Here is a 27,806-nt window from a genome sequence, read left to right as displayed (position 1 = left end):
TATTCACATCTCTTTTTTTATCCATGGCATATTTTTTTTGTATACTTGTGTATTTGTTCCAGTTGATACATTTTCCATTAAATCCCTTTTCTGTGGGGAGAACTTAATAATAATCAGTTGACATTGAGAAATTCAGAGGACAGTTGAGAAAAATTTTAAATTCTCGCATGACGATCAACAATTTTGATATGAAGAATGATTGTCAGTCAAATTACATTTAGTCCTAACTATATTTATTCTTACTATACATCAACGTATGGTTTCTAAAATAGAAGTAAGTTTAGACGCTATAGAGATAAGTCGGAGAATTTATGGTCGCAACAGACGAGATTACGGGAAACCTGGAGAATCTATTGTCCTTCAAGACATTATTTGACAGATGTGAATTAGAATCACGAGTTGCGACCAATATTTCACTGAATTTAGAGGAATATCATACAAAAGTCACTGAATAGGCCTCATGATGACATTATACAGAGTCTTATTCCTAAGTAGTTTCACAATAATTCCTAACTTGTAAAATATTTAGAATGATTATAATTGTATTACGGTCAAAACATTGAATTCAAACACCATCGTGGTTATAATTCTGCTTCTATCAATGGAGATTTGGAGTACAGGAATCAAGGATCACTTTCTACGTTGATGGTTTTTATTTTTATTGTGTGACTGACTGAAATTGTGCACTAAACTTGAATCTAGGATTTTAGGCCGCTCTGCTACTCTTTATGTTGTTTGCAAGATCAAAACAACAATCAAAGGATCTTCCTTGCATTGACTCAAGTCAATAAAATTACACTTATTACCAAGAATTAAGATTCATCGTTAAAATTATTGATAAATTGTCTTTGAAAATGTTTGGGCATTTTCTCTGTCTCTCTTCTTTTAGAACTTACACACAATTGCACCACTTTTGAGGGATTCACAAAAGGTCATCGTCACGAAGGATTGCAGTAGATGGATGATTTCACAACAAGGATATCTCATATCACATTTAAAGCATTCTCTTGAGTCACAAAGGTATAAATGGCCAAGTGTTCTGTGGTCTCTTGGAGGACAATCGAATGGATTGATGAAGCAATTTGCAACTGCAAATCAATTGTGATTGGTTCCATTGAATTGACAAAACAACTTTGTCTGTATAAGGAAATGGCTTTAAGTTTTGCACAAAGTTGAAACAACAATTTTTCTGCCAAACATTCCAATTAAGCTATTTAACTATTTTCTATTTTGGCCTCAAAAGCTTCTGCATCAATTGATCGTCAGATAATTGAATATGACTTCCTCAGCATCCTGTCTTGTCTTTCTCGCCAATTGTCGGTGATTGTCAGACTCTCTGTTCCTCAAGTGAGCGACTCTTCTTGCCTCTTATAACACATGGAGATTTTCACAGCTCTTGGATTTGCTTATATCACTGAGGCAGATCTTCTGGAGGATCTCCTTGGCCAGATGGAGGGACATGTGCGTGCGCGAATTGCGCATCTTGCTGGCACTCTGGGCCGCCTTCTTGTCGCGCGTCTCCTTCAGACGAATCTGCGACCATAAACAGACAAAGGAAATTTTATAAGAAGAGCACACAGAGAAGCAATTGCTTCACACGCTTTACTCTGCAAGGAAGATTGGGTATTCAATGGCTAATTAAGAGATTATGTAAGATTCTAGACGTTCTAGAATCTTATACAATATAAATCATCCATAAACATCAGTTGATAAAGGATTAAATGCACATTGAATTCCTCTTCATGTCGCACATGAACTTGCCTGCTTGAGGATTCCCACCAGCAATTCGTCGACATTGTGCTGAATTCCACTGGAAGTCTCAATGAATTTGGCGTCTCTCGAGGCGGCGAGAGCTTTTCCCTCTGCACAGTGCAAGGCGATTATGGTCAGTGGTCAACACAATTATGTCTGAGCTTAATACCTTGAGTGGTTATAACACGGGAACGTGCCAAATCTGCCTTGTTTCCCACGAGAATCACCGCCTTATCTCTGATGACATTCTCACGCCACAGGTAATTGATAGTTTCCTCAGCACAGCGGAAGGAGCTGCGGGCGACCACAGAATACACCACCACACAGCCGTGGGGCTCGTAAGTCGACAGGGAGTTCTCCACCTGCACAACGAGCAGACTTTGTACACACGAACGCTCAATGGAGGAAATTATTGGAAGTGTTTTCCCAAGCAAATATCCTGCAAAGCTTATCAATGCGGAGAATCTGTACAAGGTCCCGAATTGTGTGTGTGTGAAAGGGAGATGAGTGACTATGCATTCAGAGTGATGTGTATTTTGCGATGAAAGGACGAGGAAATAGTATGAAAAATATTTAATATCATGATCGATAAGGGAAAATAAAACACTTGAGATGATTACAGCGTCTCGTAAGTTGCAATAAGGTGAAAATTGCAGTCGTTTTAGCACCAAGAATTGACACAATCCTCAATAATTGTAGGATGCAAAAAAGGATTTTCTGCTGATTCCAGCGAAACGTTCACAAAGATTGAACATTTCACCATTAACTTTGCACCTTCACCTTCACCTTGGTTTTATTTGCAATTCTATGGCTTTTCAATATCACTTGACCTTCCGGCCTTTCCAATGAACGTTCCATCAGCAGAAAAAAAAACTTGTTTCTATGGCTGAAGCTCATTCAGAGCACTGTTTGCTCAATTTCAAAAACAAACGGCAAAAGTATCACATTTTCCCATTGATTCTTGGGACATTAACATATTTTTAGATTTTCCTTGGCATGATGATAAAAAAAAACAAATTTTTTTCTTACATAAAATGCCAAAATCATTAATTACGCGTCTCACAGTATGCAAACTTTCCACATAGTCATCTAATGAAGGTTTTCTTTGTTAAAAATTCCCTTTTGGCAAACAATTCCACTCACGCAGGAGATTTCCCCGCTCGCTGGCGCTTTTCAGTCGGAGGGAGGGGGAGGCGAAAGTTGCTAATTTCGGGGCGGAAGACCCCAAAGAATTCCGAGTCATTGAGGGTGGTGAGTGATGTTTGGGAAAAGATGTGGGTCAACTTACGCTCATTTCAGACGTGGGATGATCAATGAACACCATCTCGGACTCCTCACCGTCCAGGAGGATACTCACGGTTTTCTCCCCGAATTCGTCATCTACTTGAGATGGATAGACGGGAAAAGATGCAAAATATCTTCATAGTAACACACAAATGGACAATTTCAGCAAAACAACATCGTCTGAGGGCCAATTTCGGGGAAATGTTGGGGCTAGAAAACCGCGGGGAGTTCTTCACTTACCCAAGCTCGCGTCGTACGTGTGCATGTACTCAGACGTCATGAATTGCGACACGAGGGCAGTCTTGCCGACGCCGGCGTCGCCCAGCATCACGACGCGATACCTGAGCGGAGTGCAAGTGTGGGGAGATTGATACAAAATGGATTTTAATTGGGAATATGGTGTGCTTCCCACTGCGATAAGACATTGCTCAGGTGCTCACCTGGGCGGCGGCGGTGGTTCGCTGTCCGTTGGCGAGGGTGGAAGTGAGTCGACTACCGAGTATCCGCCACCACAACACGACCCATCAAATGGTGACCTCTCGCTGGCTCTGCCGAGAGAAATGCAAATGAATCGTTACACGTGCGATAAATTATTTAATTTCTAAATTACTTTCCAGAACTCTCCACTTATAAGTCGTTTTTTTTTCAACTTGTCGATAGCTATTGGCGTTAGGTGTGGAAAAGGCAGAAGAGCAACTTTTTTAACCTGCCAATAAACTCCTTTCTATTTCCCACTCATTCATGAACCCCACTTTCACACTTTGATGTGTTTAATTTTTCGGAAAATCTCTTGAACGAATTCTTAATAAAATTATAAATCAAATTTAAAAAATAAAACCAGTTTGACAGACCGAGAAATTGTGGAAAATTTTTAAAATTGAATCATTTTATAGGGAATTTCAGTGTTCTACTAATCTGTCACTTTTGCAGGAATGCCACAAACATAAGTAAATTTATCTCTGAAAATCTTGTGTGAAAAATGGCAAAAAAAAACACATTTGCGAGAGAATCAATGAAGTGGCAACACTCATGAGCTCTGCGTAATATTCCTTAAGATCCTACAAAGCCCACAAAGTGATGTGACAAAGTGCAGAAAATACTTTAAAGACTCTGTTAAAGAGAATTTTATTGACAAATTCATTCGTCTTCCAGCGCAGGAACATTTTCCATATTTCCATATAGCGATTAAATTGTATATTAAATAAATTTGCAAGCGGCGAAAAATGATCCCTCCCATCCAGCTCGTGATATTGATTAATCCCGCCCGCACTTGGGGAGAATTCCACCGAGATAAATGATAATTTCAGGCGCACTTTTCCTCAAAGGCCGTTCAACTCAGGCCGGAAAATTCCGGGGCTCAAGCGGAATCTCATTAATATGCATTACAGAAAGCTGTGATTTATTGGCACGTGAAATGTATTTAGTCAAAACTGTAATTGAAATTATTACAATCACATTGCGAGGGGATTTTGTGGGTTAACCGAGGAAGATTGGTCGCTTAGCACTAAATCGTGGCACATTATTTTGCAAAATCGCTTCACCTGAGCAATTGATGAATACCTCAGAATGTAATTGAGATTATAGGACAAACAATTAGGCTTGCAATTAGAGGAATAATAGATTAGGTGAGAATTGTGGGATTTCAATACCTCAAATTAATGTGTGACAATTTACTCAATAATTAAAGGAAGTAAGCGTACCGCAATTACCGTCACAGACACATTAATTGTTCATGGAATTGATGCATTATTCTACAATTTACATGATTAAGACTTCAGTGGGCATTTTCTCAGTCATTTTCACAGGGAAATTGTTCGCCCCAGGAAAAACTCAAGGAAGAATGAAGATGAAATATGGCAAACTGTGAAGAGTTCCTAATTAAATATATCAACTTTCTGAATTGAGTGATGAACTTCCATAATCCATCACTTCCAGACGAGAGAAATCAATCAGGCGAGCTTTAGCAGCAAGCCAAAGTCGTGATCTTACATATAAACTCTACTACAATTCATCATGATTCCACTCTCAATTGCTACAAATCATTGCGGTGAATTTTTCCACTTCACGATTTATCCGTGTGAAATTTCAACTATGTCACCGAATACAGCGAAAAGTCACATGTTCGTAATGTGATTTTTCACGCAGTCTCATCTATTAATCATGCTGCAAGGCGACTCTCGCCATATGGATTCGGTTCTAAGGAAAGACGCTGAATATTTCACGAATGTTGATCAAAATTGTGGCTTTTGCCAAACTTTTTCCCGGGAAATTGTTGAACAAGAGAGTCTTGAAGATTTTCCTTGAGATTTTCCCTCATTACACATAAAATACAAAAGTGCACACAAAACATTCTCTTATACACATTCCCGTGTTTGGCATTGTGAATACGGGACCACTTTCCAAATGCCAAAATATCCCCAGAGAAAAGAATTTCCCGCGCGCACAGCAAATGAAATATTCAGCATCTCAAAAAGGGCATCCTTTTCCACCATCAATTCGCCCGTTACAAATTGCGCTCAACTTCCCATTGGCTAAAATTAATTGGCGCATGTAGCGAGATGTCATTAGATGTGTCTCTACCTGTTGGCAAACAGTCCGAAATTCCTTTAACAATTAATTCCTTATATCGCATTATAAATATGTCATTAAGTAATGCTCTCGTGGGCGGCAGACAGGGAAGGTCAGTCGAAATAACATCGAAATAAATCTTCAGAGGTATTTTCTTTTCAACCTTCCCTGGCATTGATGGCGCGCGCGGAGGGTGGAATGTGGAAAGGACAGAATTTATGGATTTCCCGTGAAGAACGAAGTCTGCAGAATGTAAAATATTGGAAATTGAGAGAGTGTAGCGGCGATTTTGCACAACTTTTTCTCCTTCACCATGGCGAATGACCATGAAATATCTGCTCACTTTCATACGTGCGATGGTCCATTGAATTGGGGGGTGGAAGAAAAAGGTGAAATTTGCGTCTGAGTGTTGTGAAAGTGGGTCAAAATGTAAGCTTTTTCATGGACATTTCAGATGCTTTTACTGGGTGAAACTGTGCAAGTGGAGAAATTTAGAGAATATTCATCACTATTTCAGCGTGTAAAATGAAACTCTGCAAAGCATAGGTTTATTAAAAGCTCCCCTTTACCACTGTGTTGATTGAATTTCATTTGCAGATTTCTTTCATGCTGTGAAATGCAACACACCAGAGTAATAACAAGCAGCAGAATGGCAAATATGTGACCAACGTGTCCATAAGTGCATTTATTTAAGCTTAATTGAAGTCTCGCATCCAAAATCACTAATGGAACATTTGTGTGTGATTAAAATATTACACATTCCCCAAATAGAACAGACTATTTAATGCTCTAAATCACTGGCAAAACATCAAAAGCTCTCACTCTGACAAAATAAACAATTTCCACTCTTAGTGAAGCTTTTAATTTGCGTAAGGTAATTATCGAAAAACATTTCCACTGTTAGTAATTCACACAAGAACATCACAGAGATGGCTTTCCTGGAAGATTTTCCGAGCACAAAATTCAACTGTGCAAATTTAATTATAGAGATTGAGTGCGCATTAGGAAGAATGAAAATGATAGAGAAGCTGAGACTGTTCTAATGAATAGCGCGTAATTATTTCACAGTTGAAAATCCAAATGCCACGAAAGGCATTCCGTGTGCCTCAAAAGGTAGAATTTCACCCAGAAAAAGGATTCAACAGGTTTCTGTGATTCTATCAGGCAAACTTCTCCTTTCATCCACCCAATCTCACACTCCCTCTCACGGAGCCTTCAAGCTCCTGTGCGATACAATGTGGCGATGATTCTCTCCATCGTCATGACTACGGCAATTGGAAGTGTGAGTTGCGGAATCTCTAAATAAACTTTTTCCTCATTTCCACTATATGGAGAGCTTTCGGAGAAATACAACCTCATGAATATTGCAATGTGCATATAAAGATAAAGCTTAAAATGGCATCAGCACGGCTGTGGCGTATTATTTTCCAGTTAGAAAATTAAATTTCGCAGAATTCACTTCAAAGATTTCCCTGTTTTCTCCTCTGCAATAAATACAAATTGCTATTTCTCATAAATAGCCACATCGGTTACAAAAAAATCCCCGGATTTATTGCAAAAACACAAATGCTGAGGGATAAGAAATAACTCATTTATTTCTAACGGATAATTTTGCAAGAAAATTGTATTTCCACGCCTTCGCGCTCTTATTTTCCCTGTGATTTATGTATAATTGACTCATAATTTCCCAGGGGCGAAATCTTTCGCCTTTCTGAGCACGAGATTTCCCGGGTGTTGAAAAGAATTTATTTCAATGATTTCAATTCTCGCATAATGAGTAGAAATATCGCGCGCGTTTCTTCATTTCAACTTTTTTTTCCCCCATATTTAATTGAATTCTCTCTTTTAATCTGCTTCGCACCTTTCATGGCACAGTGGAAGATGTATAAATTGGATGGGAATAAGATTGCAAATAGAATATTACTCGGTCATGAGCTTCTTGAGGACTTGAAAGGTCATTTCGTCACGAAAGCGCTGCAATTTCATTGCAAAACAGAATTAAGGAATTAATAAATGGATGAACTTCGTCAAAGAATGTTTTATGGGTAAATATTTTTTCCTCTCCTGTCTTCAAGATGATATTTTTAGAGTGAATCTCTGACGCGATCCTTTTTGCAGATTTCAGGTGTTCCCTTTGTGGGGTGTGAGATATTTCCAAATATAGATTCCTTCTGTCTACATAAAGCAATATCCTCGGGAGCTTTCGGGGCTTATGTGCGACCGGGAAAGCGCTCAAGATGAAATCTCTGTGGGATAGGCATTCCCGACGCAAACCCCCGCCCTTTGATGCCCTGTTGGGTTGAAATTAAAGCCCAGCATTTCTTTCTCACACACAAAAATATCCCATCCGATATTTCCAAGAGGGAGATAATGCGCCTAAGTTTTGAACATACACCAAGAGAATTGCAGAAGAATTTTTGATAAACAGTGAGGCTATGACATTATTATTTAACTTTGGTTCATTATAGGCTAAAATTCAGGTTATATATCAGTTATTTCTTGATATTGAGCTCAAAATAATCATGTCAAAGCATAGAAAAATCGTGAAAAAACTCTTCAAAATACAATTTTCAGAATCAAAATTAATTTTTGAAGATTTGTGTGACTTTTATATATTCTTAATGTCTATTAAATAGGTTGTTTTTAGTAACTCATTATGTCTTAATTGGCGTTTCGACTAAATTGAAAGTACTCCACCAATTAGTCATAAAAGAAACCTTTCTAACTCAAATATTGTTATTATTTAGTCACTTTGATGTAACATCTCCTCCTTGGATATTCCTTTCGTCATAAGCCAAACGCTTCTTTCCCTTTCGGGAATGAAAAAAAAAGAATAATTTTCCACCCTCGCAAATTCATCTTGTGGGCATTGAGCTGAAATCCCAACGGACGACAGACGATTTTCCATAAATTAACCACAGACTGGGATGGGAGATTCAGCAATGCACTTGGGATTGGGGTGGATGGAGTGAATTGAGTGGGGCAGAAACACCCATTTAATGTACCCGCCAATTTTCCCTGTGCAAACAAATTCCGAGTTAATTCTCCCTTTCGAACTCATTATTAAATCGTTTCCCATTTGCTAATTACGGAGATAAGTAAATGTCAAAGCTCCGGAGAAGGGTAAGTGATCAGCGCTCAATATCGCACCAAATATCACGTCATTACACTGCCGCCACCCCTTCAATTTGCCTTATCTCCCTCCAATGGCGCAACTAAATTAATATTTCGCTCCAGCACAAGGGATGAGGAGAACGCGCCCGAATTAGCATAGAAGAGGCGACGCTCCAGAGAGCTTCCCGCATGGAAAACACCACAACTAGCATAATCTATTTTGATTACATGTCGTCGCACCTGAGCTATATATAAAGATTAATATGTCTTTGCTCGTGTGCCTGGAGAAAAGTTTATTTTCTTGCTGGAAAATTGCCTCCAAATTGTCAAACTTTTTGCCATTTTTGAGACAAGAAAGCCCTCTCTAAATCAATAAATTTGCAGAATTGTCACTAATATTTATGTGTGTAGCTTTTTGCTAAAAATATATTTAATAATTGCGAATTTCTCGCTCCTCAAGTTCGTCTTCCTCAATTTTCTACCTCATATTATATTCCTGCACGGTAATCTGAAATCAGATGCAATTAACAAATTCAAACTCCGGCGCAAAACTTTGCCAAACTCGATAAACAAACAGAGTATAACGGAAAAAAAACTTTGTAAAGTCGTTACCACATATCTCGCATTTGAAGCCGGCAAATAACTTGAGGGTGTGTTTGGTAGACTCCTGATTTAAATGACATTTTCCAATAATTTCCACAATAATCCCGCCGCGTGCACTATCATTCGCTCGCCATCTCGATAATAATTTAACAAAAGCTGCATTGGTGGAATTGTTTAAGGCTCGAGCGCCTCCTGGACTCAATATGCAAACTTGTGGTGTGAGAGAATTGTGTGGGAGAGAAATTGGGTGGGAAAATACAAACATTTTCCGCTCCACCATCGCAGCAATATTCATTAATCATTTTCCATCCCGCGTGCCATTTGCCGTCAAAGTGAGAATTAAGCTCCTTGGCCGCCAAGACATTTTCTCTTTCATTCTCCGTCTTGCAGGCAATTTTGCGGTATTTTCACATTGTAGTTATATGGTATAATTAAATTAATATCGCCACAGACTGACTCAGACGCGCTGTTCCAAGGAATTCCCATGAAACTTCTCACTTTGCGTCATCATGGTGAAAGATATCGAGACCAAGAATGCGTGAGTGAAAAGCTTCGTGAACAAAGGACGCAATGAAATTCTGTCTGTAGCACAACTCATTTATCTTGTCGCTTCGACAATTAAAATCGCTCCAACAATACAAGGATATATGTTTGAGGTGTGGAAACATCATTTGCCTGCCTATCGATCCTTTTCATATATTCCATACCAGAAGACGCGCTTCACGATGAATTTAATGAATTTATCAGGTTCACGAGTTTGCTGTATGCAAAAAAATCTCCGTGTGACGCACCAAAAGATAAATGGTGGTAAATTTTTTATCCAAACACCAACGTGGACACACAAAAACCAGGCCAAGGGTGACATATTTTACTTCACACACTCTCTCACGATCCTATATTTCATTTTACCGATGCGAAGAGGGTGGAGAAGTCGGGAAAAACTCTATCTTGCCACCATCGCCGAGTAATACGTGCCAATCAAAGTTTTTTCACCCGTCCATCAATTCACCCTTTTTACCAGCGCCGCTTTCGCTGCAGAAGTGTGTTGTGTGAGGAAAAAAGTATTTGACATACATGAGATTCAGTACGGAATGGAAATTCCAACGGCTCTACTTTGGCAACGAGTATGAAATGATATTATGACATTACAACCTCTCTATTCAATTGATTCGTCAACTTTATCTCCTCACGCAAATCAATCAATTGTTAATGCATTCCACCAAATGATAAGTGAAGGATAGGAAATACAAGAGGTAGGAAGCAGGTGAAAAATCCAGATAGATCAACTTAAATTATTTTTGTCTATATATAATATTGCCTTATAGAATGGTTCAACTGATATTTTGGCACTAATCAATAGCAATAATAGGAAGAAATGTGTCAATATGAATTTAAAAAATATTCCAATCTATCTTGAGTCCACGTAGTTTTTCAGATATTTTTGGTATTTTAAACAAAACATTGAAAAGTCTCACAATTTCATATTTTGCCATGAATATCCTTCCTTTGCTACAACAAACTAGCGAGTTCAACAGCCTTTGTCGAAAAAGGCCTCATGACATTTTGCCCAGAATAAATAAAACACTCAAACGACACTCCAGCAGCATCTTGTAAGACAAATCAATAAGACATGCGAATTTTCCAGAGTGTTTTTCGCGCGTAATGATGACGACTGAACATTTCGACACTCATTAATTTCCATTAGAAATCATTTACACTGTGACTCTCACGAATTCTCCCTCTTTCACCTCACCAACACCCGAACATCCTGGAGTGAATGATAAATGCCTCAACTTTCTCAACAATCCGTCGATTACCTTTACGACGGGGGCGCATAAAAAGGGGAAAAGATCTCGATCTGATCCTGAGTTGCCAAACACCTCAAATTGTGGTTTTTCGGCCTTCTTCACTTGACACACATCATAAATTATCCGGTTGTAATTAATTGCTCTCTGGCCCTGTTTGGCATACCCAAGAGGAAGTCGAGAGAGGATGAGATTCAATTGTTTTCCCGTTGAGTTTAAGGAACAAATTAATTCGCGAGTGTAATTTTGTATTCGGAAAAATATATGAAAATGGCGATTATGTGAAAGGGAAAGTTTTAGAAGCCCCGCCCTCTTATAATCCACGCCCATTTGTATTGCATTTTTGGAGAATTATTAATTTACTGCTAATAAAAAAAATATATTTCGAGTAATCTCTGGTAAATATCAACTTGCAACAGATAAACATAGCGTGTTATTTGCCCCTCGATGGCGTTCAGTTGAGCTGTTTTGGCTTAAACTTGATAGCATCACAAATACAATGACTTCTTGTCTGTGCCTTGGAAAATCCACTTTGTAATTTACAAATGATTCCCAAAGTGAATGTTTCTCATTATGAAGGGAAAAGAGACTGCCGTTTTTTTGTCTAATTTGACTAATTTCAAATCTCTTGTGAAATCATAATGACTCGTATAACATTTCTGATTATCTCTGCAGATCCCTTGAGATGCCCCTAAAGCGGCCAGTAAAAAGGATACAAATTGTCTGCAGGGCTTTCTCGTGAACGAGATTATTGTTCTCTGGCAGATAAACTTTGGCACAATGGCTTTAACTGACTCTGAAGGGTAGTTATTTAATGTGTGTTTCCTCTTTTTCGGGAATTGTAAAGCATGACGCACTTTCCAAGTGTGGGAAAAATTCGAAAATGAGTTCCCTAGCAAGATTCCTAAGTTTATACTTTGTCCATAGTCTGAAATCAAGTTAAGTTAGATTGATGAAGTTCCCCTGAGTCACACTTCCTCTACAATAAATTAGTCAACATCGGATCGCACTTTGACCATTGAATTGATGATTCCACTTGTGTGAATCTGACTCAAGGATGGGCCGGAAGATGCCGGAAGAGGGGCTAAATTGCCGGTGAAAGTGTGTGTGTAATTTCGGGCCTCACCTGCTCGTGGTGGAGTTGACGCTGGTGTTGCTCCGGGAGCGCCTCGAAATAATCGAGTCACCGCAATTCACCACAGTTCCCTTGCTGATGGAGAACGTGCGGAGGCGATAGAGGTCGTCACTCTGGCGCGGATTGTACGGCCTTTCCGGCAGTGAACACACCCTCGGCCGGATGTGATCCGGAACTGTGGAGGCAAATGAGAGAAATAGACACCACGGTTATTGGGATAATCAATAAATTCAACCTTTCACCGCGCACACATCATTTTGCCGTCATTATTGGCACTACTAGTCCATGTTAAATCACATAAGTGGCCATTTATTGTCTCTATTATGGGGTGGAAATGAAATAAATTCAGCAATAACTGTGGATATACTGCGCATTTTCGCCATTCACGCTCTGGCAGATGAGACTATCATGGAATTAATGATATTCCAAGGGAATGTTGTTAGACAGAACATTTATAATGCAACTTTTTCTACGCTCAGTAGCACAATAAATTCAGAAACCGAACTCATAATAGATTTCCTACCTATATAACCTATATAAGAACTAAAAGATTGTTAGATTATACTTAAATTGCACTGGATTTAATTAAACGCAATTTCCCGGTGATTTGCAATTAAAAGTTTATCTGTTTGAGTCAAACTTTAGCTTAATTCTCCATTGCGATTCTGAACAATCTCTTCGAGTTTCGAGCATTACTTTAAATTTAACGTTAATATTCCGCTATCAGCAAATGATTCTTCAATGATACTTATAATAATTTATTCAAGTGATTTCAATAATCTTGACACTGTTATTCGCAACTTAAGTGCTTTAAGCTTTCCTCTCATTGAAGATTTCTCACAGGAAATCTCCTTAAAAGTTTGCCAATATAATCTTTTGTGGCCGTTTGGATATAGTATGGTTGAAGGAAGAATGTATTGATCAGCCACAATGAATGGTCTGGTAAATGTTGAAGATGTTTTAATCCATGAAATTAAAATCTGCGCATAATATCGCCACTGAATCTGAGCCCAGAACGTGGCAGATAAAATCAACGAGCAGTTCGTGATGCGAAGAACCAATCTACGTGCAGAAAATTCTCAGAGAAAAACACGTCAAAGTGTTTTGGGGTGGGAGGAAAAAGGCAATTCGCAAATTCTTCCCACTCAACAAATTATATGGAAAAGAAATATCACGTTTGTCGCAGCGTGTCCTCTCCGTGAAGAGTGATTACGAGGCAAAGGCGTGGGGGTGGGAAAGGTATCTTGTCCTGAGGGGCAAATGTGAGATTTACATATACGCCTGGCGTGAAAAATAAAACTTTAGTAATTTAAATAGAATTGAAATTGACTTTCTCAATCACTCCCACCCTCAGCATTTGGCCTCACCCAAGGCTAAGGGGTGTGTTCGACATTCCGACACAAGCTCGCTCGGAATATAATTCAAAGATTAAAACCGAGACGCGCGAGGAGTGAATTGTCTATTGAGGGATTCATATCTCAAAAGAAAACTCCAAGGAGGAGATATTTTTCGTGGAAATGTTAGAACAAAAAAATTGTTTTTTAATGTCTTTTGAAGAGCATTTTCGGTGAATTACGATCATTTTGCACTCTTTATCAGATAATAACAAATCTATATTCTCAAATTTAAGCCTTGAAAAGTACGGAATATTTCCAAAAGGAAATTCCTAACTGGGGTTTTACCCTTACAATTTCTGGAGAATTCCTTGAATGCTTATAAAGCGTTTTCATGAGAATTTCAATACTTTCATTTCTTTGAAATTCAAGCTTTCCATGAAATAAAACCTATTTTTAAGAAAAAGAAAAAAACATGTTGACAGGATCTAAAAATAAAGTTGTATACTTTATCTCCTCCTCGGAAAATCCTCCTTATTGGGACTTCTTTGAAGCACTACTCCTAATCTCTCCCTCGTCAATGCATTCTGGGAAAATTACCCACCACAGGCAAGAAAGCACCATTTAAAAGTCATAAGAAGTGACATGGGAGCAAGAGACTTTCCCTAAAATATTCACGCCTGACTTTGTTGAGGACTATGAGACTCTTAAGCGTGATTTGCTCTCACAGCAGAGAGTCTCGCGTCGGCCAATTTTCATTAGAATCACCTCAAAAGCCTGTAAACACCCATTGAGAAGAAGGACTCGATATGGCGGTTTGGGGCTGTTAATTGAAAAATCAACAGAGAGTATATTGTCCTAAATTTGGAAATGTATCGCGCCCACCCCAAATCTCTCCCCATCGCTTTTGCCAGGCGAGCACATCTTGAAGATAAGAGGGACGCCTTCTTGGGGCGCTGCGACAACAAACCCAAACGAACACACACACACACACACACACACACTTATCAATTTTCCCCCGGTGATGATGGAAAGTGTTTACGTTGGCAAATGGGAAACGGAGAGAACCATCCCCTCACTATGCTTCACCCACCATGTAGAGTGCCATAAACATTTATTGCGGTGATATGTTCATGTTATGTGTGCCTGTGCTGGAGATGCCCTAATGCGCCTCTCCTCACCTGATTCCTCAGCCCACGACCGCCCGCAACGCCAATCTGCGCTGCTTGCGAAAGCGGGAAATCGCATTTTTCTATTTTCTCCAAATCATATTTCTCGCACTCACACCGAAGTCGCACTTTATCATGAGAGCGCCCCTAATATCAAGATTCAAGACCATATTCATATGCTGTCGCTCTTCCTTTGAAAACTAAAATTCACAATTTCTCTTCATTTCCCCACGAGGAAATGCATATTTCAAATTTCTCCTCGTGAATAACGTCTCTAAGCAAAGTGAAAAGTTTAAATAAACATACGGAAACCTCGAGAGAAATAATGAAAGTTGTGAAATTTATCTTAGAATTAGTTTTGGTGTTAATAATCCTAAATTGCCTAGATAAGATTTAAATGGTACCGAACAAAGTTTTGCAATCTTACAATGCTTTTCAATGCAGGGACAATCGTATTTAATTACATTGATAATGCATTGTCGATTGAATTGTTTGTATTGAAATCCTTCCTACTCCCAGGGAAAGCTTTCTCATGACCATGCGCATGCTTTTCACTCACCAGGCAACTCCAGGAAGTTGGACGTGCGTCGCTGTCGGCCGCGACTGGTGGCCTGAAACGCCAGGGGACCGATGTCCTCGTTGGAGAAGATGGATGAATTAGAAATGGCACTCTTCATGGACTCCCTCGAGCTGCGCCGACTGGCCAGGTAAGCCAGGCCGCCCTGCGGAGGCAGGAAGTGTCGCGTGAGATGCGAGAAAGCGAATGTCAAGGGGATTCTTACCTTGGAGCTGCCGCGGCGTCTCGGGACAGAGCTCACGGAAGTTTCGGCTTCCAGAGAGGCGTCAGTCAGGTCGCTGGTGGACTTCCGACAGCGCTGGGAGACAACGCTGTCGGAGCAGGTGCGATCCAGCATGAAGTGGGACTTGTGAATGGCCTGCGGACGAAAGAATGCCACATGATTGATGGGCTGCCACTAATGAAATGAGCGACAATTTATTCAGTAGGAAAATCGGCAATTCATTAGCGAAAACAGTGCCAGAACTTGTTCCTATTTAGCCAAAACATAAGCATTTAATAAAGCTAAGGACTTCAATATATAATGACAAGGTCATTGAGCTCAAAAGATTCGTGAAAACAATTTTGCACGGAATTTCATGGATTCTTTAATTGTCTAATCTTCATTGTCTAAAAGCTATATAGAATAGCATTTGTACATAGCAAATAAATATCATATGAACATATATGGCATGAAAAGTTCATGGGGTGTTTCGAACAAACAGCAAAGTTATTTACTGAAGTGTAAGAGTTCAAAGAATCGCTGCAATATTAATATTTGCTCAGGGAGTAATTGAATAAATATGCGACACAATTGCCTGCTTAATGAAATTTTCAATCCCTTGCTCACTGGCCTCTCGCAGGAACGCAACTGCGCGAGATTCGCAGTCAGATTGTCTCTCTTGCACACATACCTGATATCCGGGATTTGGGGTGATGTTGATGGCGTAGCGCCGCTTCACGTTGCCCCTTCTGTGGTGCATATCAGTCTGGACTGTCTTTTGCTCCTCGGTGGAATTGTGCCTGGACGCGGTGGCGTCAGAAGTGCCCATCTTGCTCGTGGCGCTCGTGTCATCCGTGAGAGCACTGCATTCACTCTTCGTGATGCTGCGGCCGCGATCGCTGCTGCTGCAGACGGCCGTCGTGGCCGTGCTCAGCTCCGACTCCCCGGATAGCGTGGACTCCGTGACGACAGAGTGACGCTTCACATCATACTTGTAGTCCGTGCCATTTTCGCCGCCGCCCTTCACGTCGAACACCCTCATGGGGTAGTTCTTGCTCCGCGCGCCGTTGTGGCGACGATAGAGCGCCGCCGGCGATTGGGGCGGCGCTCCGCCTCCACTACTCGTGCTGCTGCCGTCGAAGCAATTCAAATTGGCGTCCTCCAGTGACAAGGGTTCGGCAGCGAAATCAAATTTTCTGCCTAAAACAAGACGGATGCAGGGAAGAATGTGAGGGATGGCTTTAAAAATTAACCGAAGACACAATATAAGCACCAGGGGGCAAATATGTGTTTCTCGTACATCAGCAATCGCCAACAATTCCTGGCAATGCAATAAAGCACATTAATTCAATCACTGTATTAAGAAAAGAAATCGGAACCCAATTATAATAATCACTTCTGATTGTTGGCAGTTTACTTGAAGATCAACGTCTGTTTGTGCCTTGATTTGTGCTTTTCATTACAAAGAACTATGGAACAATTGTTATTAATCCTTCTTATGCTCAATTGCAAAAGTGATAAATTTGTACTGTTCATTCAAAAACTATAAATTTGTTGTGTCTAATTAAATCAGGGGATGAAAAATCGGCAGATCTGCAGTTATTCGCCCCTCAGCAGGCACTTCTGCGTCCACTTTGGCTGGATGCGAAGTCTGACAACCCCCAAGACATCGAGTTACGAATCCCTGAAAGGGTATGGGTCAGGAATTTGCAGGCGAAGAATAAATTATGCGGAGAAATGGTGTGGGCGGGAAGAAAAATGAGATGACAAGGAGAAGAAATTACAATGAAAATGCGGTAAGGCACGCGTTAAAGTGGCTTCCAAATGACGCCTCTTTGCGTAACGCAGGCGACTTTGTCTTGTGCGATGGCATTTTCATTAAAAGTCACAGATTTTTCATCACAACACGGCATAATTGAGACACAAAAGATCACATTATCACGTTAAATCTGGGCGCAATGGATTCATTTAGCAAATGTAATTATGAGTTTAATTACAGTGATATCACTATATTTCAGTGCCGAATATCCTCAAGGCTCATGCATGTCACTCGTGCAGCTCATAAAATTCTAATTGAGAGCCAAAAGTGTAAACAACATTTGAGTATTCTTGTCTGAAGAGCAAGCAATAAATGTGCTCCACTGACGAATTTCCCGTGGAGAGACAGCATAATTTGAATTTTTGCTCACATCAAAGGGAAGCTATGCAAATTCTCCGCGTCTCGACGGAATTTCTGCTGACATGCAAATTGCGAGAGGCATTTTTCGCCACGCAAGAAAAGTGAATTGCTCGTAACGTGGGAAATTCAATAAGAACACACTTACTTTTGCAGTCGTATATGGGACTCACGGCGTCGTAGATAAACTTGCGCGACTTCGAGGGCCCTCGCGGCGATGGTGGTACCTCATAATTGTAGCTGGAGCAGTGCGCTGTACTGTAACCCGAGCGATGGACGCTGCCGGTGGGACTCTTGGCATCGGGATAGTCGAATTTGCATCCTACTCCCGGACTGGGCAGTTTTCTGACGGAGAAATCATGAGATAATAATATGAAATGAGGCTTCTATGAGTGTTTTTAGTTAAAGATGTACATTAAAAAAACTGTCCAGACAAAAAATAGTTAAGAAAACTATCTTGTGATCATTTTCTCAACTTGGATACATTCTAGAGAGTTGTAGACAGTGAAATTTCCATTCCAAATCCGCACAACATTGGGTAATTGAACAAAACCTTCAAAAGATATGGGAAAATATACATATGGTGGAGAGTAAAATGTCTCAAATTGACACTTTCCAGGACAGGACTTTCCTCAGAGAACCCAAAGTAAGTTAGATAAACATTTAAACTAATATTTATTTAGTTTAAGTGCTATTTGTCAGTGGAATTGTTCATTTACGAGCTAAGATAGTGACTTGACGTTGAAGAAATCCTAAAATATCTTGCAAATTACTCACCTCGGTGACTTGGGGCTCTTGGGCGGCGGCTCGTAAGCGAAAGATGGCGATTGTGGGGGTGATGAGTGGTTGGGATCGAAGATGTCGATGGGCGGCGTGTTGCAGTCATCCCAAGATTGTTGCTGGATCTTCGGCGCTTTCGGGCTGTGCGGCGGAGTTCGTTGACTCGTCATCTTCACCCGCGCAGATTTGACGCGAAAATCACCGTAATTGAAATGCTGATCCGCAATTAATTAACACACTTCACCACATTTGATCTACAATCAGCGTATTTGCAGTGCAAATTAGCGGAAATCCGCTCTCAACTCCTGTGACGCACCACTGCAATTATCTCGCGGCAATGATAATATTTCCATCATGCGTTATGACACAATCTCCGCACTTGACGACTACCTGAAAGGATTCCATACAGCATTTGCATCAATAGCTGATTATGTATAATTCGCTGAATTATGTGTAACTTGTGTGCGTGTGTGTTGAGTGTAAAATCAATATGTCAGAGGGCGGAGACATTCACCTATTTTAATGAGGAAATGAAAAACGTCTGGAGAGAATACAATTTTCCGCTTATGGCATTTCTTCGGGGGAAAGTAATTTACAGAGTATTTTCCACTATGCCAGAAGTTTCCTCGGAATGTTATTAACAACATTTCCTCAAGTTATTATCAAACATTGCAACATGATTGAGTGATGACTAGTCTCAATTAATTATCAAATAACATATCGAAATATGCGCTTATTCAATTTTTAGACAGACTAGAAATATAGTCTGCAATAATTTCAATTTTGAGATTGAGAGAGAGATTTTTAATGTTTTCCACTCCATTGTTTGATGGAAACATCATATTCTGCAAATTCATTCTAATTATCTTTTCTGTGTAGTACTTTAGTATTCCTTTTGATGTCGCTATGAAATATTTTAATATTATTCTGTGGCACATCAAGAATCACTCAGAGAAAATTAGAAATGTTAATATGTGTAAATTGCCACGACTTTATGATGAAACACACATTATGATATGCACTTCGCAATTTCCTTCAAACGCAGTTTTGATAATAGCATCATGAGTAAGCAGAAGAAACACCCACGGAGTGTGGCAAGACAAAATGCAATATTGTGGTATAATTTTCAGTAACATCGACATAATGGAATTAATAGAGAGTTGCGGTGTATCCTTTATTGCATTACTTGCCACCTCTTGACTTTCTGCGCCTTGAGAGTGGCGGCGGAAGTGCGAGTGGAAAAAAAGGATCAGCGAAAGTGGGTTAATAGAGTTTGCAGACTTTTGTATAAAATTAACCGTGCCGTTGGCAGAAAATAGATCATTTTTCATGTGACGAAAGTGTTGCCCACCAAACAAAGGCCACCCTCGCGCGAGAGACGGCTTAATAACCACCGCAGAGAGGCGCTTTTTGAGGGTGAGTGAAATGTGACTAATCACAGAATTCCATGTTCTAATTCCAGCATTGATTCTCTAGGATGGAATGGCTTGTGTGAAGGAGCCATTGATTGTGTTTTATTACACATAAAGCATACTCCTGCTGCCCTTTTTGCCGTCAAGCGGGTGTGAGAAGGCATAATGTCAAATATACGCAACAGCGAATAATCCAGACACAAGAATTCGTGTCGTAATCATTTGTGTCTCATTAATGTTTATGCGTGAATTATTCAAAATCGACCGCCCCCACTTATTGTTATTTGAACAATTGCGTGGGTGGATGTTTTTATATATTTCACACTAAACAACACGAGGAGGCACTCGCGCACACCCTAAGATTTCTGCACATTTTCCCTCCTCGCAGGGAATGACGAAATTCCCAGAATTACCTTCAATTCAGCACATGTATCGATTTACAACCCAGTATTGACTCACGAGGCGAAGGACTGTAATTTCCGTGAAAAATTTATATGACAACATTTTTAGAGGATCGTATATGAAACGAATATGGTTGAAATACATGTTGAAAATTTTATACGCGGCAGAGATGAGTTAATATATATGTTATTATATGGTATAGTTTAAACTGAACAACAGCGAAAACATAAAAAAAATAATACTTTTACTGCAAAAGAGCACATACTCGTGCACATATTTGAGCATTTTTCCACTGAATTTTGAATAGGAAGAAAAAAACAATGCAATATCACAAGTTTTAATAAAAATTCCTCATCCAAAGTTTAAACAGTTGGCTGAATTCGAGTTCTTTCTACTTTTGCAATGCAATTACTCTTAAGAGGTTTCTGAAATGATGTGCAATTTGAAATTAAAAATGGTTTCTTTATAGATAAAGTAAGCAATCAACCCATAATGCATTTTCTTAATCATCTCAGTTGCCTCTAGCCAATGCTTTTATTTTTCTAACATTTATCATCATCCATTATCCGAGAAGAATAAATAGAAAAGTCCCTGTGTCGCAATGTATATATATATATATTGTTTTCTTTTCCAATAGAGACACTTTTGCAATAAAATCCAGCTGCAGAATATGAATTTTGTGCCGCGAATGCACTTGACACTCGCTTCAATTTCCTCCGGAACGAGAAACTTTCCCAATACATGTCACTGTGAGTGGTTTGGATGGAAAAATTTGAGGAAAACCCACGATGTTGCGTGGCAGCACAAAGGGTGATTGTTGGTGAAAGTAAAATGGCAAACATGTGATTTCGCAAGAAGCTAAAATTGACATAACAGTGGTTTTTTTGGTATATGAATCAGCACTCCTTCGCAGCAAGTTTAGCGTGGCGCGGAAATCACTTTTTCACCCTCTTGAAGAAGTGAAATTCCACGTGAAAGTACATATAAGGTTGGGGCATGCGAAAACGTGCAGAAATGGTGATTGAGAGAACACGCATTGGGAATCGTATCAGGATGTAATTTGAGACACTCTCACTCGATATATTACAGTGAAATTGGGAATTTTCTCGCTGTCATGATAAAAATGGAAAAAGGTCACATTTGAATACACTCCGAAAGCGATGTTTCTTTAATGTGTTTAAAATGACAATAATTTGGCAATGACACTGTATACCAATCTTTGAATACTGGAATAATGTTAGATGAAAAAAATCAAATAGTTTTCATAGAATTGCTCAAAATTTGCTCAAAATTTATTCTGTGTCTGTTGAAATTGTGAGACATGTTTATAATACATGAAAATTCTACACCAAAGACAATAAGTAAGTTGATATTGTATAAAGAACTCTCTTCAATCTTGTGAAATTCAGTCAATATTTAAATAACAACAAATGTTACAATATAATCTCATATTCAAGGCATTTCCCAGTATTATTCCCTCTTCAGAGCTTACATGGTCCAAATAAGTCCGGATAAGTTGCATTTTTGTGGGGAAAAACTCTAATCTTTATGCAATAATTTATGTCTAAAGCAAAGAAGGATTAACAAAGTACAAGAATAATTAATAAACCCTGATTCACACGACCATTTGAGGGTCCGAAACCACCATATTCTGATCTCAGACTAATCTGAAACTTTTGAGTGCACCTCTCAATAAACTGAAGACTCTTCGTCGGTAATTCCGTTTAAAGCTTAAAGAGTATATTTGGGGGGGGGGGGGGGAATTATGATGAGAAAGTTTCCACGAAAGTTTCCTCAATTGGGCATGTCAGGCAGAAGCATCGGATTCACACGCAGCCAGTCAAGTCCGGGGGTGATTTTGTGTGGTGTGCGATGTTATCCAATGCGATGAGTGCTGTTTGGGGATCGTTAGGGTGGCGTCGCCCCAAACACCCAAGACGAGGGGCCACGGATGAGAGATCTGGCACAATGGATCTGAGTGCGACTCAAGCGAACGCGCAAATGTCACAGGGGAGGACTTTCCCCAAGAGCCCCAGCATCATCCCTTCACCCTGGTGGCAGAATCTCGTCTCGCGTCGACACAATGGATTATTGTGTGATGCAAAAATTATCATATGTGATCCCTTTTCACAAATCCACCCCATGTGGCAAATCATGAAGAAAGTGATAAATCTCCGGCACACGAGATACAGAGTCCGCTTTCAGGCTTTCCGGCCATTGCTTCTCATCCCCCCCCAGAGATGTGTATAGAGACTTGAATCATGGGACTGAATCGGATTAAGAGAGGTGAGTTGAGAGCTTATGGGGAATAAAAATGTGTAGCAATTAAATTGAAAGTCGTGCCATCGCCTCAAATTATTGCCAATTTAGCGAATGTCCAGTGAATCGTATCAATTTTCCGCTCAGAGCCACTGTAACAATCCCAGAGCGTGACTACAGAATGCTCTCCAGCAGCCCACTTTGCCGCATGGATAGAATGTGGGCGGGAAAAGGCCGCGATGGTTTGAGGTGCGGGAAAAATTACATGGTATTCACTCGAGTGAACACTTGTTGCACAGCAAAATTTCATTGAAACACCATCGAAACTCCATTTATTAAAGCTCAACAGGGAAGAAATTTAAGAAAATCCCACCCCAAACATCGTCACGAGACATTTGACGGCTCGACAATGTGATTTGATTCCCGTCTGATAAATAAATCAGTGCGCTTGGAAAACACACATGAGGGTGCGTTATGACGTTATTTTTGAGATTAGGGTGAAAATGCTTTGTTCAATGATTTATGCCGCACTCCATCCGTGACAACATTCCGGCTAAAGTCTTCTTGTTTTATGGCAAACATTTCGAATGAAGCTTAAGTATATTTTTTACTCGTGTAAATACAGTAATTCTCACACAAAAGCTGAATATTTTCCTCATATGGTTAGTTGAGCCGAGTCAAGTTCACTTTGCCATAAAATTATTCATATGTCCGGAGATAATTTAGAGCTTATGTTTTTCACTTTTCGCGTACATTATGTGAAAAACCGTCGACGAAGGTGAAGAACTCGCCAATTAAGAGATTCTGTATTAATAAACGTACAGGTTTATGGCAAATTTGCGTAAAGAAATTACCGCGAAAAATACACAAAATATCTTCGTAAAAACCTCGCAAATTAGAGGGGTTTTACATATACACTTCACATATTCGGCAGAACTCTGAAACAGTCCCGAAAATCGTGGAGCTTTAGTACAATATCGATTGTAATTATCTTCTAGGGCTTTTGAGACTTGTTAACTTTAGCCAGAGAATTAATGGCGTTAAATTGTAAAGCTCAACATGACAATGTGAATGTGAAAGTAAATTATCGCACAATGCACAAGAGATACAGACTTTATTTTGCGGTTTAATACCATTAGTCCAGACTCTCAAAGCCTCAAAATTGTACATGAATTATTTAATTGCAAAATAAAGTTATTGCCAGCACGAATTCCACAATTCTGTTGAATGGCTGGTGGAAAGTGGTATTATGAAAAAGTTATGTGAATTTTCTTGCAAAACCCAGGGTTTCACGTTCTCCGCACAGCCCCAAAAACGACAAGTGTGTGCGAGACCCAGAGGTTATCCATCTCTGTCGCTGAATCCTCATGAAATTCTCTCGTGTTGCCACCACACTCTTGTGCTGTTGACTCTTTGGCTCGATGGGGAGTGGTTTGTGTAATTTATATATGGGCCGAAAAAGATTCATGGTGAGCCGAGAGCAGCCCAACACGATTCACGAACAAACAAACATGGCCACTAAAAGCCACAAGAGTTCGATTTTCACCCCACATCCATGGGTAATCGACATTGGCATTTTTGCCGCTCTTTTCCCAACATCAACGAGACTCCTTTCGAAAGTGGTTGATATACACAAGCGGGAAGCTCGAGTGGACTTAATGACTCCCGTGAATTGCCAGAGTCTTTAACCCAAATACCACCCACCCATTTATTCAGGTCCATTGAATCACGATAATTATGCCACTGGCACTTCCTCGAAGCTCAGCACGGAATTGCATGACTAACAGTGGATCTTCTTACAGTGATCCAATGGCTCAAGTGGCAATTTCCCGTCCCAGCTGGGAAATCTGAGAGAGAAAGAGAGACGAAGATACTTCACCTGCTAATGGTGAATTATGGTGTCAAATGAGAAAATGTGTGACATGAAGAACAATTCACTAACTAAAATCCAATTAAATTATGACATGCGACACAATTACACCAATTCTCTGGCTTTCTCAAGTTTGCCAAAATCTCTTCTACAATTTTTTTAATCCTCGAAAACCCCCTAAAAACTCTTTAATACTTTCGAGAATATAATAGCAAAATATGTTATATAAGCGCTTTGTCAGAAAACAACAGATGTGCTATTCTTTTATTGGCAAAATGCTGGGATATTCTGCAGAGCAAAAGCAACTTTTTCGCTTCATAGCAACTAAGAAAGACAAATGATAGAATTTCGTTTTCAATGCGTCTCAAATTTCCTTTGCCAAATACTCTACAATAAAATAATTCCACACATGGTCATAATTTTTGGATGGATTATTTTTATTCAAAGCAATGTCCTTAGCAATTTCTTGAGAATATTTTCCAGACTCTAAAAATACTGGACACAAAAATCTTTTCTTTTAAGGTTCAGTTGAAGCTTTTGAGAATTTTTTCAGAAAAGTCCTTAGATTGATTTTTCTTACAGACTGTATAGAATTTTTCTTCACATTCTCCAATTCAAGCTCTAATGACATTCATTGTACTGAAAATTCGTATTTCGGCAAAACATTGACTTCAAATGTTTAACTTCACGTCGAAAAAATGGTAGGAATAAAAGGGGTGGAGATAAGAAATGAAGGTGAGGCAGTAGAAAATAGCAGCTCCAAGAGCTTTTCCTTCTGCCGCCGTGTCTGCAAGAGACGTGGTGAGTGTGCGGGTAAAAATTATCATTTCATTGAATATGCCATTAAAAACAATTCCTCCATGCGAACCGATCCTTCGCCGCAAATCTCCCTGGCAGCGTGACGCGTGTCAGGTGCCTTAATCCTACAGGCAATGAAATGGAACACATCACATTCAACCTCAGTGGATAAATTCAAAACGTGCCCGGAAATGGAAATCGCATGCAGTAAAACGGCAATATTATGCCCGTGGACGGGAGAAGTTTCTGATGGGAAAAATAAGTCTCAAAAGTAAAATCTCTTCTCCTTTTTCTATTCTTCTCTGCGGACTTTATACACATATATATATATATATATATATATATATAAGTATACATCGTGATTACCGATTCTATGCATCAAAATCATGCGGCGAAGAAATGTAAAATGCGCTCAGCATTTATGACAAGATATGAATAGAATTTTCCGGATTGAATTTTTATTATTTGCCCGTATTAGGAAATCTTTCAGCACCCACACAAGTGTTTCCTTTCCTTCGCAACACACATTCATAATATCTGAGAGACGCGTTTTGTATCCAACGAAGAATTTCCACCCTCTAAGAGCATTTTCCAAGCTCCCACAGAATGGCAGGAAAAAGGGTGGCGCGTCGAGGGTAAAATTCCCCACCGCAGAGTCCATGAAAATATAAAATGGTCTTCGGTTTATGGGCTGCGCCGGGTCAATGCCACGAGAATGGCTTCGAAAGTGGCAAATTATTTTAAAGCATCTGCTATAATGATAGTGAATAATTAAGACATTCCAACCTCGTGCAGAATACATAATGATGACCTGGAGTTTTTCGAGTACCTTTGAGATTCCTGGTGAAAAAATATTTGCTTTCCCAGAAATTAAATGTCAAAAGTCGACACTAATTCGCATTAAAGCCCTCCAAAAATTTTTTGTGTAGAGAACTTCCGTGTACAGTGAAGCTTTTATCGGATTTCAATACATTGTGCGCTTTGCAGAAACTTTTTTTTTATCGTAGGCAGAAAAGTTCATTTAATGCTCTCATTTCAGAAATTTATGCGTAAAATTTTCAAGTGCTTTTCACTTGTAAATCCCACAATTTTTTTCATCTCTCTGTCAAGTGTTTGTTTCAAAAATTACATTTGAGATAAAATTTATATCTGAAACATTTCCCAGAGCATCTCTTTTGATTCTTTCTAATCAGACCAATGCAATTTCATTCAAAGCATTCACTGTGTGATAAAATGCATTCAGAGCGACCACTGCTCCCACACACACTTTATTTGCAATCTCATGCTGCTCTCCATTGACTACAGAGACTATAAAATAAATAGCAAAATACAGAAATAAATTCCATATTCTTTGTCACTCGGAAAAGCTCTCGATTGTCACTCGAGCATACCTTTATGAGAGACAGAAAATATTTGCAATAAACCGACGAACTTTTCCTTCGATGGAAATATAAGTGGTATAAAATTGCATTTTCCGCATGACATTGGCTTTTGTTGACTTCAGATAAATAAAATACTTTTCCTCTCGGGCAGATAAATGAAAATTCTCCATGTACAAAGAGAAAAAGGACGATAAAATCATTTGCTCTTTTACGTGATGATATTAATATATGGTATAATATCATATAACTTCATCGAAATAAATCCGTGTAGCGAAAACATAATTAATTTTACTACCGACAGTTTTTTACCCACTCTCGATTGCAACTGTTTTTTTACCCTCAACATTTCGACATAATCAATTAAAACGCGTTGCGAATTTTCCACTCTGGCAATTTGACGAAATAAATTTTCAGCCTCAGCGGAGGATTTTTTTTAATCCCTTCCCAGCGGAGCAAATAAATCCCACTTCACATGGAAACATGCACAACAGTTGAGTGGTAGTTTGTACAACATATGATAGCGGGAATCAACAAGTTATGAGACTTAATTGAGCTTTAATTGTCCCGTGAGGGAAGTTTTCACCCGAAATAACTTTGAGCTTCATTTCGAGCATGCGAAGGATATATATTTTGTTGCAATGAAACATGTGGGTGGAATTTGGCCGTAGGAGCGGCGGAAGGACACGAGGAAGGATCACTTGGGCTCTCCATTATCACGTTTCCAGGCCGAAGAGCAGAAAGCACGGGCACATTTGGCGTACAGACGATGGCAAACACTTGTGGCACGTTCATAAATTTTGCAGCGCTGCGGAAGATGGGCAAGAACCATTCTCACCGACCGCAACTTGAGGTGAAGATTGACATTGACGTGGAGGGAAAGTGAGTGTACTTGCCAGGGTTCAATTTTCCACCACCTCTCTGCCCACATGTTTCAGTAGCATTTGACACAGACTCACCCGACAGAGATGCCGCAACGGCTGGAGGAGATTGCGGTTCCGGCAAACTTTCCACGCACAGCAAGAAAGTTAATTAAAGAGAGATCAAGTGTTGGCACCAGATAACTTGTGTTGCGCGACACAGAATGCCACTGGCAGATGAGCGAACCGATTTGGTCGGCGAATGGCAAGAAACTGCCGAGCGCGGACCTCAGTCAAGTCCCAACACGGTCTGCAAGCGCGACTCCT

At 39.7% G+C, this 27,806-nt stretch overlaps 1 protein-coding gene across 1 annotated transcript; it reads right to left on the bottom strand.

Annotated features, from left to right (window-relative positions):
• Window positions 1–91: 91 nt before the first annotated feature.
• Window positions 92–27,708, bottom strand: LOC132255908 (uncharacterized). Its single transcript, XM_059752079.1, has 13 exons — window positions 27,579–27,708; window positions 18,497–18,889; window positions 17,868–18,064; window positions 16,235–16,743; window positions 15,547–15,699; window positions 15,324–15,486; window positions 12,253–12,436; window positions 3,477–3,584; window positions 3,277–3,377; window positions 3,041–3,135; window positions 1,922–2,114; window positions 1,762–1,862; window positions 92–1,533 (listed from the first exon to the last, which is right to left on the bottom strand). The coding sequence occupies exons 2-13, from the start codon at window positions 18,667–18,669 to the stop codon at window positions 1,369–1,371; spliced, it is 2,142 nt and encodes a 713-aa protein (XP_059608062.1). The 5' UTR covers window positions 18,670–18,889; window positions 27,579–27,708; the 3' UTR covers window positions 92–1,368.
• Window positions 27,709–27,806: the final 98 nt, after the last annotated feature.

Source organism: Phlebotomus argentipes, unplaced genomic scaffold (genome assembly GCF_947086385.1).
Source record: "Phlebotomus argentipes unplaced genomic scaffold, Phlebotomus argentipes genome assembly contig_5, whole genome shotgun sequence".
NCBI classification, from domain to species: Eukaryota; Metazoa; Arthropoda; class Insecta; order Diptera; family Psychodidae; genus Phlebotomus; species Phlebotomus argentipes.
Note: the sequence above shows the minus strand (reverse complement) of the source record. Positions and strands in the feature narration are given on the sequence as shown.

Coding starts and splice junctions, on each gene's coding strand:
- LOC132255908 (XM_059752079.1), bottom strand. CDS start 18,669: ATGACGAGTCAACGAACTCCGCCGCACAGCCCGAAAGCGCCGAAGATC. Junction 16,744..17,867: donor TCCCATATACGACTGCAAAA/GTAAGTGTGTTC, acceptor GTCTTGTTTTAG/GCAGAAAATTTGATTTCGCT. Junction 3,585..12,252: donor GTCAACTCCACCACGAGCAG/GTGAGGCCCGAA, acceptor TTCTCTCGGCAG/AGCCAGCGAGAGGTCACCAT.